Source organism: Microtus pennsylvanicus, chromosome 1, assembly GCF_037038515.1.
Source record: "Microtus pennsylvanicus isolate mMicPen1 chromosome 1, mMicPen1.hap1, whole genome shotgun sequence".
Taxonomy (NCBI): domain Eukaryota; kingdom Metazoa; phylum Chordata; class Mammalia; order Rodentia; family Cricetidae; genus Microtus; species Microtus pennsylvanicus.
The window spans coordinates 18,294,197-18,309,069 of record NC_134579.1 but is presented as its reverse complement, the minus strand read 5'-3'; the positions used below and the strand labels follow the sequence as shown (position 1 = coordinate 18,309,069).

Sequence of the window (14,873 nt, the reverse complement as noted above, 5' to 3'; positions counted from 1 at the left end):
GTTAGAATAACCCATGGGATTTTAAGATATAAATTTAGAATTTGCCCAGAACGTGTTTGTTCCACTTTCTAAGCGGTTCACTTTGAGCCAATGTTTAGCACAGCGGAAATGTTAATTACCGTCTAACGCATCCTGAACAATTTCTTTCTAATGCCTTTTGCAGATGGGTCAATAGAAGTCCTATCTGTGCAGAGCTATTCTGATTCCAGATCACTGAGTTGTTTAAGCAAAAATAAAAGGAAACCATGGTTGACTGGCTAAAACCTTTCTCTTTCTCTTTACAGAGTAGTTAAATAAGAAATCTCAGACAAGTGGTTGAATAATCAGAACGTGTACCTACTCGGTTCCTGAGAATATTGTTGGGTCTAGTATTCTGAATATTCACAACTGCAGGGATTCCTCAACCATGTCACTTTAGTCTCTGTTCCATCAGCTTCAGGATGGTGCCTGTGATGTTGATACAATTAATTTCAATAAGAGTTCTCTGCTTGAAGAAGTTCACAAAAGCTAATATTCTGTTAAACAAACATCATATTAATTTGAAAACCAATTCTGAGACTCTCTCACAAAGTACAGTATGTGTAGGCAAAAAGAATTCAGCACTCAACTCCTGGGTAATTTCTGAGATTCTCAACTAATTAAGAAAAACTGACTTTAGCCATTTTAATATTTCAAGGTTTTTTTTTTCTCTATCATTTCCTGATGTAAGTAAGCCATTTTTCATTTCTTAACACACAGTGAGTTAGTTTGAAAAAAGTTACTAAACAAATTGACAAGTTCTCCATATGGGAATCAGTCTGCATTTATGCTTTCTTAGCCTTTCCCTGCAGACCAGAAATCTATGGTGTTTGTCCAACTTAATATTCAACCCCTAGCACACACAGGTCTTAATTGCATTAATAGAATCCTTCACCAAAGAACTTTTTCTTACTCTCTTTTCTTTTCATTGCTTTACCTTTACAACAACTAGCCTCATTGAGTGTTATCATTGGTTAACTTTATCTTAAGAACAAATAAAATTTAATATTCACGAATAAACATTTAAACCAATTAGTCACAAGTTTGATGAAAATATATACATTATGAATAGCTACAAAAATGTCTTAAAACTACTAATTTTTAAAAGATGGACCCCAAATTCTCACAGGAGATGTAATTTCAGATTAGGACCTAAACTTATTACCATGTTCAATATAATATTAAAAATTTATTGTGTATTACTAAAATAATAGATAATAATTGAGAATACTAAAATTAATTTCATCTAAATCAATGTGATTTATTGTTTCTCAAGTTACATATATTATTCCCCCATAAATAAGTAACAGTCAAAAGCCTATCAGTAATTGAAATTATGTCTTCATTTCTTATCTTGTTTTTTCCCACGTGTTTAATTATAACGTTCTATGAGAGGGTTGAGCTCTCCTCTTTCCCACCTGTGGGATACACCTCCCTATGGACACAAACCTTATAAATGTCAGCCTTAAATAGAGGTTACAAGCAGAATCTCTTAAGGACATAACTCCATCTGTGAAAACTCCCTTAGAGAATGCTGCATAAACACATCATGGGTACAGTAGAGATTTCTATGGCATAAAAAGAGATTAATCAAATTACAAACATTTGAAATAACAGCACCTAGGAATATTAAAAGTGAGAATCCAACTCTGTCAATGAACAGACCCTGCAAGCCAGTCAGGATGTTTTACTCCCATTGTATGTGCAGCCTCTATTACCTAACAGCATAGTATGAATGCAGTTTCTAGAGTCATGCCTCATCAGTCTATGGAACTTCCCATAAGAATCATGTGCACACAACAAACCTATGAATACATAAAACATATTAACACAGACATACGTGCAAACATATCCACATTTAAACAGATAAACACAAACACATATAGTTAAACTTTCATGAACTCACACAAACACATTTACACATATATACATACACAAGTACATACACACATTCACATGCACATGTGCACACCTAAGAACTGAAACACAGTGAGCATAGGTAAACATGTGCATGCACTCATATATATACACACATCCACAAATACACATTTGCAAGTTCACATATAAGTATACACATACTCATAATACATACAAACAAACACATTCACACTTATGAATATAAAATATAGAGATTTAAGCTCGAATATATTGTACACATGCCTGCATCTGTACTAACCCAAATATACAGTGATAAACACATACCCATTCTCACCTACACACAGACAAATATGTTATGTACAAATGCAGACAAATTTATACTATACCCATTCACATAGTACACATATATACAAATACACATATTCATACACAAACACACAGTCATACACTTGTGTTTTCACACTCTGATAAATGCACACACATGCTTATGCATAGAAACCACACAAATACAAAGACATGGACATACACATAGAATCTCACATACACAGACATACATGCACATGCTCAGAAGATGTTCAAGTGGTTTAGGTAAAGAAGACTAATGATATGTATAGAAAATTATTAGAAAGAACAAATGATTGAAGCTCTGCATGGATATAGTCTAATTTTCCCTCTCTCAATTTCAATTTCTAATTTACTGAGTATTAAAAAATCCTAACCTTATATGCCTTCACTAAAAGGAAAATCCTCATACAGTTAGCCAGGCATCTTAAATTTTGGAAATCATTTTTAAATATAAATATATCATTTTAAATGGTAGCGAGTATTAAAATTGAGGTCCCTAAAACAGACAATAAAATCTTAAACTGTCTTATATTTGTTTATAATTAGTAAAAAGAAAACATACATTCAGTATACTAGAATGTTAGTATACCTAATCATAGAACTAGAAGATGTAGGCTCTATTTGATAATAAAATTTAACTAAACCCTGAGAATCTCAACTATGACAAAATGTTGAGTAACATATCTAACAAGAAAAGAAACTAAGAATTGTTGTTTTGTTGCACTTTTTTGTTTGGAAAGGTTGTGTGTATACTCTCATGTAACATAGGAAGGTTGAATTCCAGATCCTTCTGCTTCCATAGTCTAAGATCTTGGATCACAGGTGTGCACAAGCATGATTTCCTCAGAATTTTAAACAGGAAGAGAAAGTGTTGCTCCTCCCTTCCTGACTACCACACACTCAATGTTGAGCATCATTTCCACCCAATACCTTAATAATAAAAGATCGAAAAGTCTATATTGCTAGATCAGTGACATACCAGCACTGACTCTACTTCTAGATAGTAGCAGGAATGGCATTTTTCTCTTATAAATATTCATATTTTTCTGCAGATATGATTTTCTCTTATGTACTTAACAAAATATTTCCATTGGTCAAATAAATATGGGCAATCGTAAACACTATTATAATCTTTTGAAACTTATAAAGGAAGTAAGAATATAAAGCTTTTGGGAACTTTTCAAGTAAAAACACCAATGTACTAACATGTTCCCCTAACAACTTATACAGTTTGTAAAATCAATCTGTCAAAAATAGCATTCTAGGAAATGTGTTTTTACAATGTTTGGCATCTAAGAAAATATCTGTGGAATAGGCATGGTATTGTTAATAACTGTTTCTTAATCCATTTTAGCTGACTGCGGAGGACCTTTTGAATTATGGGAGCCAAACACAACATTCAGTTCTCCCAACTTTCCAGATATCTACCCTAATCAAGCTTTCTGTGAGTCTTTTCTTGCTCAGCTTATCAAGGAAAAATGTATATAAGAAGGTTATGCCCCTCATGAATAGAGAAATAGATTATGAATTTGTCAAAATGGACTCAGTAGCATGCCTACTATGAAATATTATTACTTCTTTTTTAATTATTTCCTTCATATTTGACAGTATTTGTAATTTCCTTTCCCCTGCCTTGCTTTCCTCCCTCGAAACCCTTCCCTGATTTCTTTTAGATTTCTGGCCTACTTTTCTTTCTTTCTTTTTTTTTTTTAAATATTTTTTTTTATTGAGAAAATAAAACAAGTTTCCACCTCCTCCCAGCCTCCCATTTCCCTCCCCCTCCTCCCACCCTTCTCCCCCTCCTCCCACCCTTCTCCCCCTCCCCCCACTCCTTTCCCCCTCCCTTTCGAGTCCAAAGAGCTGTGAGGGTTCCCTGCCCTGTGGTAAGTCCAAGGTCCTCCCCCCTCCGTCCATATCTAGGAAGGTGAACATCCAAACTGGGTAGGCTCCCACAAAGGCAGCACAGTACGTAGGATCAAAACCCCTTGCCATTGTCCTTGGCGTCTAATCAGCTCTAATTGTTCGCCATGTTCAGAGAGTCCAGTTTTATCCCATGCTTTTTCAGTCACAGCCCAGCTGGCCTTGGTGAGCTCCCAATACATCAGCTCCGCTGTCTCAGTGGGTGTGTGGTGCCGGACTTCTTTGCTCTTGTTCTCCCTCCTTCTGCTCCTCATTGGGACCTTGGGAGCTCAGTCCAGTGCTCCAGTGTGGGTCTCTGTCTCTATCTCCATCCATCACCAGATGAAGGTTCTATGATGATATGCAAGATATTCGTCAGTATTGCTATAGGATAGGGTCATTTCAGGTTGCCTATCCCCAGCTGCCCAAGGAATTAACTGGGGACCTCGGCTTGGGCACCTGGGAGCCATTCTAGGTTCAAATCTCTTGCCAACCCTAAGGTGGCTCCCTTAACTAAGAATTGTGCTTCCGTGCTCCCCTATCCAACCTTCCTTTATCCCAATCTTCCTTTTTCTCCAAGTTCCCCCCTTCCTCCCCTTCTCCCTTTTCTCTCCCCATCTCCCCTTACCCCCATCCCACCCCACCCCCAAGATCTCAATTTTCTCTCCGGCAGCTTTGTCTACTTCCCATAGCCAAGAGGATAGCTATATGTTTTTCCTTTGGTTCACCTTCTTACTTAGCTTCTTTAGGATCACCAATTGTAGGCTCCGTGTCCCTTATTTATGGCTAGAAACCAATTATGAGTGAGTACATCCCATTTTGAAAATGGGATGTACTCACTCTTTTTTTTTTTTTTTTTTTTTTTTTTTTTTTTTTTTTTTTTGGTTTTTCGAGTCAGGGTTTCTCTGTGGCTTTGGAGCCTGTCCTGGCACTAGCTCTTGTAGACCAGTCTGGTCTCGAACTCACAGAGATCCGCCTGCCTCTGCCTCCCAAGTGCTGGGATTAAAGGCGTGCGCCACCACCGCCCGGCCTGGTCTACTTTTCATTGCAAAGTTTTAAGTGAGTCAAAGCAATGGTGTTCACTATTCATGGTTTCCATCTAGTCTCACAATCATTCTTCATAGCACTTTTTACTACTGTAATTCCAGAATAAAAACATGAAAGTTATGCCCTTGATGCAGTCACCCTTGCTCTAGATATTTTCCTCATCACTTTCCTAGCTCACGTATAATCCCTGGAGTATGCACAGCAAACTTGCAGTTTCATAGAGCAAAGTCAACGCAATACCTTCACCCTTAGAAAACACATACTAGACTTGATGAAGAATACAGCCAGAGGAATATGTTTAGACTCCTAGAATCGATAAGAGAATAATGCAGGCTGCTGAAATATCTAAATTTAGAGAAAGCAACCTACAAAACATTGTACAAAAGTTATCTCTGGGCTAGTGTAATTACATAGAGAGACTCATGACAGTTATCTGAAAACTGTGTAATCTGCATTACAAATCCACATTCTCCATCCTGTTTTACAAAGATTGCAATTCAGGAGGCATGGTCTGGGAAATAGCCATGTTTTACTCGTGTTCATGCCTAGGTAGGACTCAACTGCAGTACTGAGCCAGTTCCATGAACAGAACAATGACAGTGAAAGGAGGATTTTAAAATGTGAGGCTCTCTTTACAAAGAGATGTGTAACAATTTCAAGGCAAATAGATGTCATTAGGTCAAATGAATAGGTAGACATTAGTCTAACATGATCCGAATGTGGAAGCAAAGATTATCCTCTGGGATACACATTCCATGCTGAAGACAACATGCAATCACATCTTTTGCATGGAGATTTTAAAAATCTAATTCTTAGTCACTGCTTTATTTTTGAGATTATATAATGTGAATTTTTGCATAAATTTACCCTTACATTTCCTCATTCCAGACACTCTAATAGACCCCTTCTTACTCTCTTTCAAATTTAAGGCTTTTTTTTAATGAATTGTTGTTTCATACATATATAAATGTGTGATTGTTATATACAACATTAAACTGATAGATATATCAGATATATACATATATCATTATAATGTTCTTTGTGTGTTTTCATTTTCAGGGTTAACCATTTAATCTTGGACAACTAACTGGTGTACTTTTCTCCTCTACTCAGCATTCTTTGGGTGTCCTTAGTTCTTTTATTCAACCAATGTTCACTAAGAACTTTACTTACCGAATAAACAAGGTTATTGTCTGGACAGATATTATGATCAAGGGCCAGGCATTGCAAAAGTTTATGATGCCATTAAAATAGGAGTAAAATAAGGCTTTGTAGAGGGACATCAAAGGACCCTTCACAGACTAATCAAAAAAATCGGGACTTTTATGGCTCTTTAAGGAAAACTCAATAACTGTAGTTGATTAAGTAGGTAGTATGAAGACATTTTGCTCTATGTTATGAGACTTGAAATTTTGTCAAGTAAAGATGCTTACCACTATGTCTTATGTTCTTTATTTGATTCTTAGCACGTCAATAGTGGAAGGGTAGAACTATTCTAGCAAGCTATTTTCTGTGCACTGTGTCTTCTCTCCAATCTCCCCCCCCCCCTCTCTCTCTCTCTCTCTCTCTCTGTCTCTCTCATACACACACACACACACACACACACACACAAAATGCAAACAAAAATAAAGAAATTTAAGTGAATTAAAGTAGATTCTTAATACCTATTGATATTCTTAAACTGCACTACAGTATTAATGGGCTACTTAAAGCCAATAAAAGTATTTTATTTTGTATAAAATAAATTTAATAATGATGAGTTTATATCAAATTTTATTTAATTATGGCAACACATATTTAAGATCTAACCAATGTATTACTTTTACTAGCTCAAAACAAAATAAATCAATGAAAATAAATAAGACTGTGGATACTTAGTAGAGATACAAAGATATAGGCTGTAAATTAATCATCATTATTTATTATTTTCAAGGTGTATGGAATTTAAATGCACAGAAGGGAAAAAATATCCAACTTCATTTTCAAGAGTTTGAGTTGGAAAGCATCAATGATGTGGTTGAAGTGAGAGATGGGGGAGAAGTTGACTCCTTACTCTTAGGTAAGACTGAAATTTGAGTCTTCTGAAAGTTGTGTAACTCAAATCACTTGATGCACAGAGACAGCATGTGGGAGCAGATGTCAGACCTTTACAACTGGCAAAATGAATATATGGCAGCAAAGTCACATGTTGGATATTTTCGGCTCATTGAAAATAGATTCTTTTCATACACTGTATTCTGATCATGATCTTTTCTCTGCCAATTCCTCCCGGAGAATTTTGGGTATTCTTATGGGACATCTTTGCAATGGTGACACAATATACTCTTCTAGAATATTTGTTGTTAATCAGGATTTTAAGTCATTTTATCTTATATTTTGACATTGTTTTGCTTATTATTGTTTGTAGCAGCATCTACCTCTTAACAGCTTAGAAGGATACAAAAGTTAACCAATATTTATTTTTCACTGTTTCTGTTGGTTATTATTTTTTATTATACATGAGAAATATTTTTGTCTGGATAACAAAATACATGTTAGCATATTTAAAAGTTATTAACCAAACATAAGATTATACCATATCATTTAAACATTACTTTTAAAGAAAGAACTAGCTTTTGGTAAGGTAAATTAAATATTAAATTAGGAAGATGGTTAAATGTTCAACTGGGAAGTATGAACTAATAGTTTCTCACCACAGAAAGTGTTTTATTTAACTGTATTTGTGACTTAATTCATGATAAGTATAAATTCTGGCCTGAAGATCTTTAAATCAGGGAACTATTATATAAAAATTGCGTGTGACAAGTGAAGGAAGATTCACCATGAGAATCCAACCTCAAAAGACTAGCATAATAGTGAGAATTCCCCAGACATACCAGCAAAATCCCACAAAGTTTCAGAGCAGAGCTTTCTGGAAGGAATTGTCAGAGCCACAGACTGAATAAATCAGCAATGAAATCCTACAGGGACCAGAAAGACTTCTTAGGGAACATTCAACTGGATCAGTATATACATTTGTCAACAAATTTTAAATGGTTGCTTTATTTCATTTTCAGTTAAAAGTGTTCCTATTAAAAAAATACTACTTACATGATCAAGGAAAATATTAATTTATTATTTTACTTATAATTATTAACATAAATAAACAGAATAAGATCTGATAAAGAAGAATCATAGAAGGGTATCTAAACTATATTGTAATTTTCAGATAGACATTGTCTTGTAAGAGACCACTTGTTTGTTCCCAGCTGCTAAGCCCAAAATAACTGCACAGAAACTGTCTTATTTAAATCACGGCTTGGCCAATCACTTAAGTATATTGCTAACTAGCTCTTACATATACAATTAACTGATTTTCTTTATTTTTTATTTTACCATGAGGCTAGTGGCCTACCGACAAGGTTCTAGCTGGCAGTTCACATCTTTCCACGCTGGTGGATCCATAGCATCTCATTGACTACGTTTTCTTTCTCCCAGCATTCAGTTCAATTTTCCCAGCCTAGTTCTACTCTACTCAATCACAGGCCAAAACAGTTTCTTTATTCATTAGTCAATAAAAGAAACACAAATACAGGACTTCCCACACCAAAACTGTTTTGATTCAGAAGTGTTTTTCTACTTATAATAGATAAAACAGTTAAGAATCAGCATCTGAACTCTTAGACTGTGAGCTTAATTTTGGTGAGTCATGCTGCATTTAGTCCTTCCTCTAGAAGACGGAAATAAAATTCTTCAGGTATCGCTGAGATTCAAACACCTCACAGTCTCTTTTCCCCTGCGGGCAGCTGTGTACACAGGGCCTGGCCCTGTGAAGGACGTGTTCTCCACCACCAACAGGATGACTGTGCTTTTCATCACAAGCACGATGACGGCAAGCAGGGGCTTCAAAGCAAATTTCACTACTGGATATTACTTGGGCATCCCAGGTAAGAAAGAGTGCACACCTCAGCACAGTTATACGAACAAACCAAGGAGGGTGAAACCCCTTTCAAGAGCAAATCTCATTGTACGTGCTTGCATTCTGATATACTATTTTGTCTTTCTCAGAGTAGTGTAGGTTTTTTTCTTTCCTCTTTCTATATGTAATGGTTATGTGAGTTTCTTCACAGGAGGAATCCACAACATTTTTTGCATATTAAGTACTTCTCTATTAAGAACCTTGCCTTCTATTCACTGAAGTAAAAATTAAAAATGAGCTTCAAAGTAAAGTAATTGGCTCTGTGAGGAGAGAATTTTCACTTTTCCGAGATCTTGCAGAGAGACAAGGAGGGAGATGAGCTACTGAACTGCTGGATGCCAGAGACACCCAATTAAAAAATTAAACATCATTAACTTGTTAGAAACAGCCAGAATAAAACAACTGCAGTGGAGGAGTTTAACACTGAATGCTGCTGACATTAAAGCCTGCTTATTGTGTACTTTATCAAATCCCTAACCTTAACAGTAGGAAAAAGCAACACACTGTAACAAACACATATACAGCGAGAGAGAAAGAGAACACAGAGACAGCAGAGACAGACAGGTTTAGAGAGGGATACACAAAGTATGTATGTATTCCCATATATATGATATTTTAATTTTTTGAATTATTTGTACTTGTGATTCTACATGGGTTCTGACTTACTTTGTGCTGACCTACTCCTCAGTACATTTTTTTTTCTGATACAAATCATCCTTCATTCATTTGAATCCTAGAGAAGAGGAATTTTTCCATGATTGCTTTCTTCTAGATTATTATCTAAGGCTAAATCCTGTTGTGTGGTTAAATGATGCTTATATCTGTTTCTCTACTGCTCTCAGTTGGCTTGAAATTGTTGACCTTGTCCCAGGAAGTGGCCTGCTTTCAGCTTTATGGTCATTCTCTAGCCCCAACAACAAGCCACAAAATTAATTATGAAAGCTACTTAGGAAGGGTTGGCTTTAAACCCAATCAACTAATCTCCCATCTGATTTAGAAGCAGCTGTTTTTGACTTAGAAACAGTGATATAAATCAAACAAAAGAAGCAATTACTGAGATTAGCAAACTGTATGTGTGTATGCATATATATGTATATAGTATGTGTCTGTCTGTGTTTTGTATGTATATAAAACATACATATATATGTATGTATATAAATATACATACATAAGTCTGGCATATCGTGGTACCTGTCTTTAACAGGAGCAGGAGGATCAGAAATTCTTTGTCTCCTCTACTTTTTTGCAGAGGAAATTGTTTATTTAAGCTTATAATTCCTAGTTCATCATGGAGGCAGGATCTGATGCAGAGACTATGGAAGAGTGAAGCTTACTGGCTTGACTAAGTATTAGCCATATGTAGACATATTTGTTGTCATATGAGCATACTTATATATTAAATGCTTTAAAGTATCTAGATTGGATAAATCCAGAGAATGACTTTTCCACCCCAGACAAAAGCAATTTGTCCACATAAGCGGCTATCCATCACTGTGCTCAGAAACCCGAGAAGTCAATTTAAAAGAGGAAGAATTTGCTTGTTTTCAGGCTTCCAAGACTTCAGAAAGTCAGTCCACAGTCCTTGTCCCTTGGATTCTGAGCCCACAAGAAGAAAGAATGTGGTGTTTGTGGAAGCATACAGTAGTGACTACTTAATTTATGATGGAAAGACAAAAATGGAGAGTGATGTAGAGACGGAGAGACGGTGGAAGGGAGGATAGAGTGAGAGTGGGAAGGGACTCCTAAAACAAGATACAACACCAGTTCACTATTTCCCTTAGCTAAGCTCTATTACCTAAAATTTCCAGAACCTTCCAAAGAAGAATCACTAGCTAGAGATCAAACTACACAATACCTTAGTTCAAGGGACAAATAGAGAAAGAGCCCTTCATAGCCAGTGTTGGAGGCAAATGAACCTGCTTTATCTGAGGAATGAAAACGTCTCCACTCCCCCGTCTCCTCACCTCTGGGCTTCTATAAAATGGGACAATAATAAAATGAATTAAAGTATAATAAGATAAAGCAAAAACTGCTCATTGGAATAGGAAAAAACAAACACAAGGAAAAGGACCCAAAGAAGACACAAAGACCAGAATTTAAAAGTCCATCTATCTCTTTCGTGGCATGTTAAGTTCCAGACAAGCCTGGACCATAAGGGATTTTTTTTTTCTAATGGAGGGAAGAGATAGTAGCAGGGGAAGAGGAGAGACTAAGATTCTATGAAGTCATAAGCTAGCCAGGCAGCCGGGGTGCTGGGAACGCAGCCCCGCCGCCGCAATTATTACTACAAGCGTTGATATTAAAATATAACTCATGCAGAAAAGCAAAGAGAATATATATCTTCAGAGTTATTGATGATGAAAACTTAAAATTAATAACAATTTAGGATTAAAATACATTTACACATAGAGCACTACACATCAAAAAAAATAACAACATCTTGATATTTGCAGGCAAATAGATGGAGCTAGAAAACATCATTTTGAGTGAGGTAACCCAGACCCAGAAAGACAATTATCATATATACTCACTCATCGGTGATTTAAAAACATAAAGCAAAGAAAATCAGCCTACAAATCACAATCCCAGAGAACCTAGATAACAATGAGTACCCTAAGTGAGACATACATAGATCTAATCTACATGGGAAGTAGAAAAAGATAAGATCTCCTGAGTAAATTGGGAACATGGGGACCTTGAGAAAGGGTTGAAGGGGAGGGGAGAGGCAGGGAGGGGAGCAGAGAAAGATGTAGAGCTCAATGAAATCAAGTTTGAAAACCAAAAAAAAAATACTATACAATGAAAAGTGCACAGATAACAATATTGCCTGTATTTTATGAGACTGAGTTACTGTGTGCATGCTAAAAAGAATGACATATTGTCTGTATTTGGTGCAGCATAGTTGAATGTGCAGACATACAGAATATCATACAAGGGAACAATAAAATAGCTAGCACAAAGGTATTTATCCTCACAGCAGGTTAGTCATCTCAATATGTTTTCACAGATTTTGTCATGACAAGAATCTTTTATAGAATAATTGCTTGCTTTTTAAAAATGTAAATAAATAATAAAGCCCATCTGAAGCAATTTAGTTTTTTAAAGCTATATATCAACCTGCAGGAGAGTGGGTCTGTTATAAATCTAAGCAATTGAAATCATTGCAGAACATTCTTTCACATATCAGCCAATAAAACGAACACACATGATTATATGAAGAGGTTCTTTGCATTTGGTTTGCCTAGAGCCAGATTTTGGTCATGAGCATCTTGTTTTTAAGAGAATGCTTTTTTGTTTTGTTTTGTTTTGTTTTGTTTTTGAGTCAAGATAGAGGGATCTCTTACAGAACATCACTGCATGAAAAATGGACTCACTTGGGAGTTGCTGTTTCTCTTGGACTTAGAAGACAGTCTTCTGGGAAGGAGAAGTTCAGTGACCCAGCTGTCCTCCACATAGTGATTTTTTTTTTATCAAAATGTTTTTAATGGCAAAAGACTGAAATGCAGTTATAGAAACAGGGATTTGGCATTAGAAGATAATCAAGCCAGTAATGAATATGAGGTTGGGTACATATTCCTCTTTATATTGGTGTTCTGCTTTGGCAACCGTTTCAGAAACATAGTGGGAAAATAGGCTAAAAATGGCTTCCAGTGTATAAACACTTTCTTGTTTTCTGAGATATTTTAGGAATATCTTGAAAGTTTTGCTTTAAATAAGTTATGAAGCAAATTTTATTTTATTTGTCCTTTTTAATCATTCCTTTTCCCGTTGAACTTGAGTATTCACAGTAGATATTTATTATGCTAAGTCTCTTATGAATGTGTTCCCATTGCTTGTTTCTGATTCTCTGAGTCTTCACGTGGAAGTCAGTAGAGCATAAATCCAACTCACAAATGGCACCTGGTTACACTCAGGGCCTTAGAGCCCTCCCCATCTTGTGTGGTGTGTGCCTTTGAAACCAATTTGGTTTCTTTTAAAAAACCAAGCATATGGTGACTAAATGAGGCAGGGCTATAGAGACTTCATAAAGAGAAAATGGGGAAATTCAATTCTGAATAATATTACCTTTTTCTTCTCTCACCATGGGCATAAAACTATCAGAAATAAGATTTCTGGCTCCAGAAAGAATAAAATTATTGTATTAAAGACTTCCTAATAACCTGAAATATTATATATTTCAAAAAACAAAAATCATGATTATACATATATGGAAAGTTTGAAATAGCTTATGCATACCTCCTCAAATTTTATAATATCAAAACACCTCAGCAAGAATACACCATTTTTACCACTCTGTAATTTCTCATCCAATTTATTTTGCCTTCTGAGCTAGTTATCTTTTCTGTTTCTACAAGTATAATTCTAACAGCTTTGATTACAGAAAGACAACAAATTATCATTTTTAGACAGGGACAGGGAACATGTTTTCCCTCAAAATTTTATACTGATTCTTATACTTACTGTAACTAACATGTGCCTTTCCAACTGACTATAACTTGATCACAATAATAAAAGCAACCTAACAATAAATATATCCACAATTAAGTACTGTCACTGTAACTTCATTTGACATAATGATTATAATAGCTATGGAAAATATAATAAATAATTTAACAGTAATCCATAATGATTAACATTATGGATTATATTAAAATATTTAATTATGGGTCTGAAACTAGTACAGTTATGTTATAAAATAATATATGCTGAAATATATATTGTTATAGAGTGTGTATTTATGTGGGTGCATCTATTTTGAAGTTCTCCTATCTTCTAAAGGAAAGTTAAATAATGATAGTGTTCAGAAGAAAGAGAAATCTTTCCAGTAAGATGTTCATGCTTCCTTGTAGAAAATACAATCATTTGGGGCCATTTGTCATCTCAGTAATCTGTTTAAAAATATGTGTTTGTGAAATAAATTGGTAATTACATTTACTAGAACCTCCCTAATAATATTATGTTTTGAGTTTTATAACCTACTTTTCTCCTGATATAAAAATTTGCCGAAACAGTCAGCTGTAACTTCCTAAAAATATCTTTATTAAGGTAAATTAGATTTTGGTTAAAATATAGAATGTTTCAAAGCTTAAAATAGACAAATTTATCCAATTACTGTTTTCTGCTACCAAGTGATAATGATCAGACATATTTTCCTGATCTTCTTTTTATTTGGAGAGAAAAATAGTAGAAGTAGAGCAGAGAACAAGAATAATAAGGTGATAGAGAGACGTTTCAGAGCTCACTGTCAGAACGCACCCATGTATAAGGAAATAAAGAGAAAAATGAAAGAAAGAAAGAAAGAAAGAAAGAAAGAAAGGAAGGAAGGAAGGAAGGAAGGAAGGAAGGAAGGAAGGAAGGAAGGAAGGAAGGAAGGAAGGAAGGAAGGCAGATATTTTTAAAGCTTGTATTTTTAAACAACTTAATTTTGAGACTCATATGTGTACACACAGATGCATGTGAAATGCATTTTTATCATAGCCATCTGCATTTCCCTGTTTCAAATCCCCTTTCCAACATGATACCCCCACTTTTTGTTTTTATTTATTTTGTATTTGCTTAGTTAGTTATGTATGTGTATGTAGACATGTGTATAAGGACACTGATGCCAAAGGCAGAGAACAATTCTGGCTAGGCATTTCTCTTCTTCCACTTCAGTCCCCAGGCTCAAACTCAAGTCCTCAACCTTTGAAGCAATTACAGTTATTCATCCAGTTTTTGTCCCTCTCAG

The 14,873-nt window shown here is 35.3% G+C and overlaps 1 protein-coding gene across 2 annotated transcripts in view; it reads left to right on the top strand.

Annotated features, from left to right (window-relative positions):
• The window catches only part of Tmprss15 (transmembrane serine protease 15), a 99,571-nt gene that overhangs the window by 54,026 nt on the left and 30,672 nt on the right, over positions 1-14,873 (top strand). For both annotated transcript variants that reach the window (XM_075953666.1, XM_075953674.1), the window contains 3 exons: positions 3,596-3,685; positions 7,121-7,246; positions 8,973-9,113. In XM_075953666.1, the coding sequence (XP_075809781.1) occupies positions 3,596-3,685; positions 7,121-7,246; positions 8,973-9,113 (357 nt within the window). The remainder of the gene's footprint in view (positions 1-3,595; positions 3,686-7,120; positions 7,247-8,972; positions 9,114-14,873) is intronic.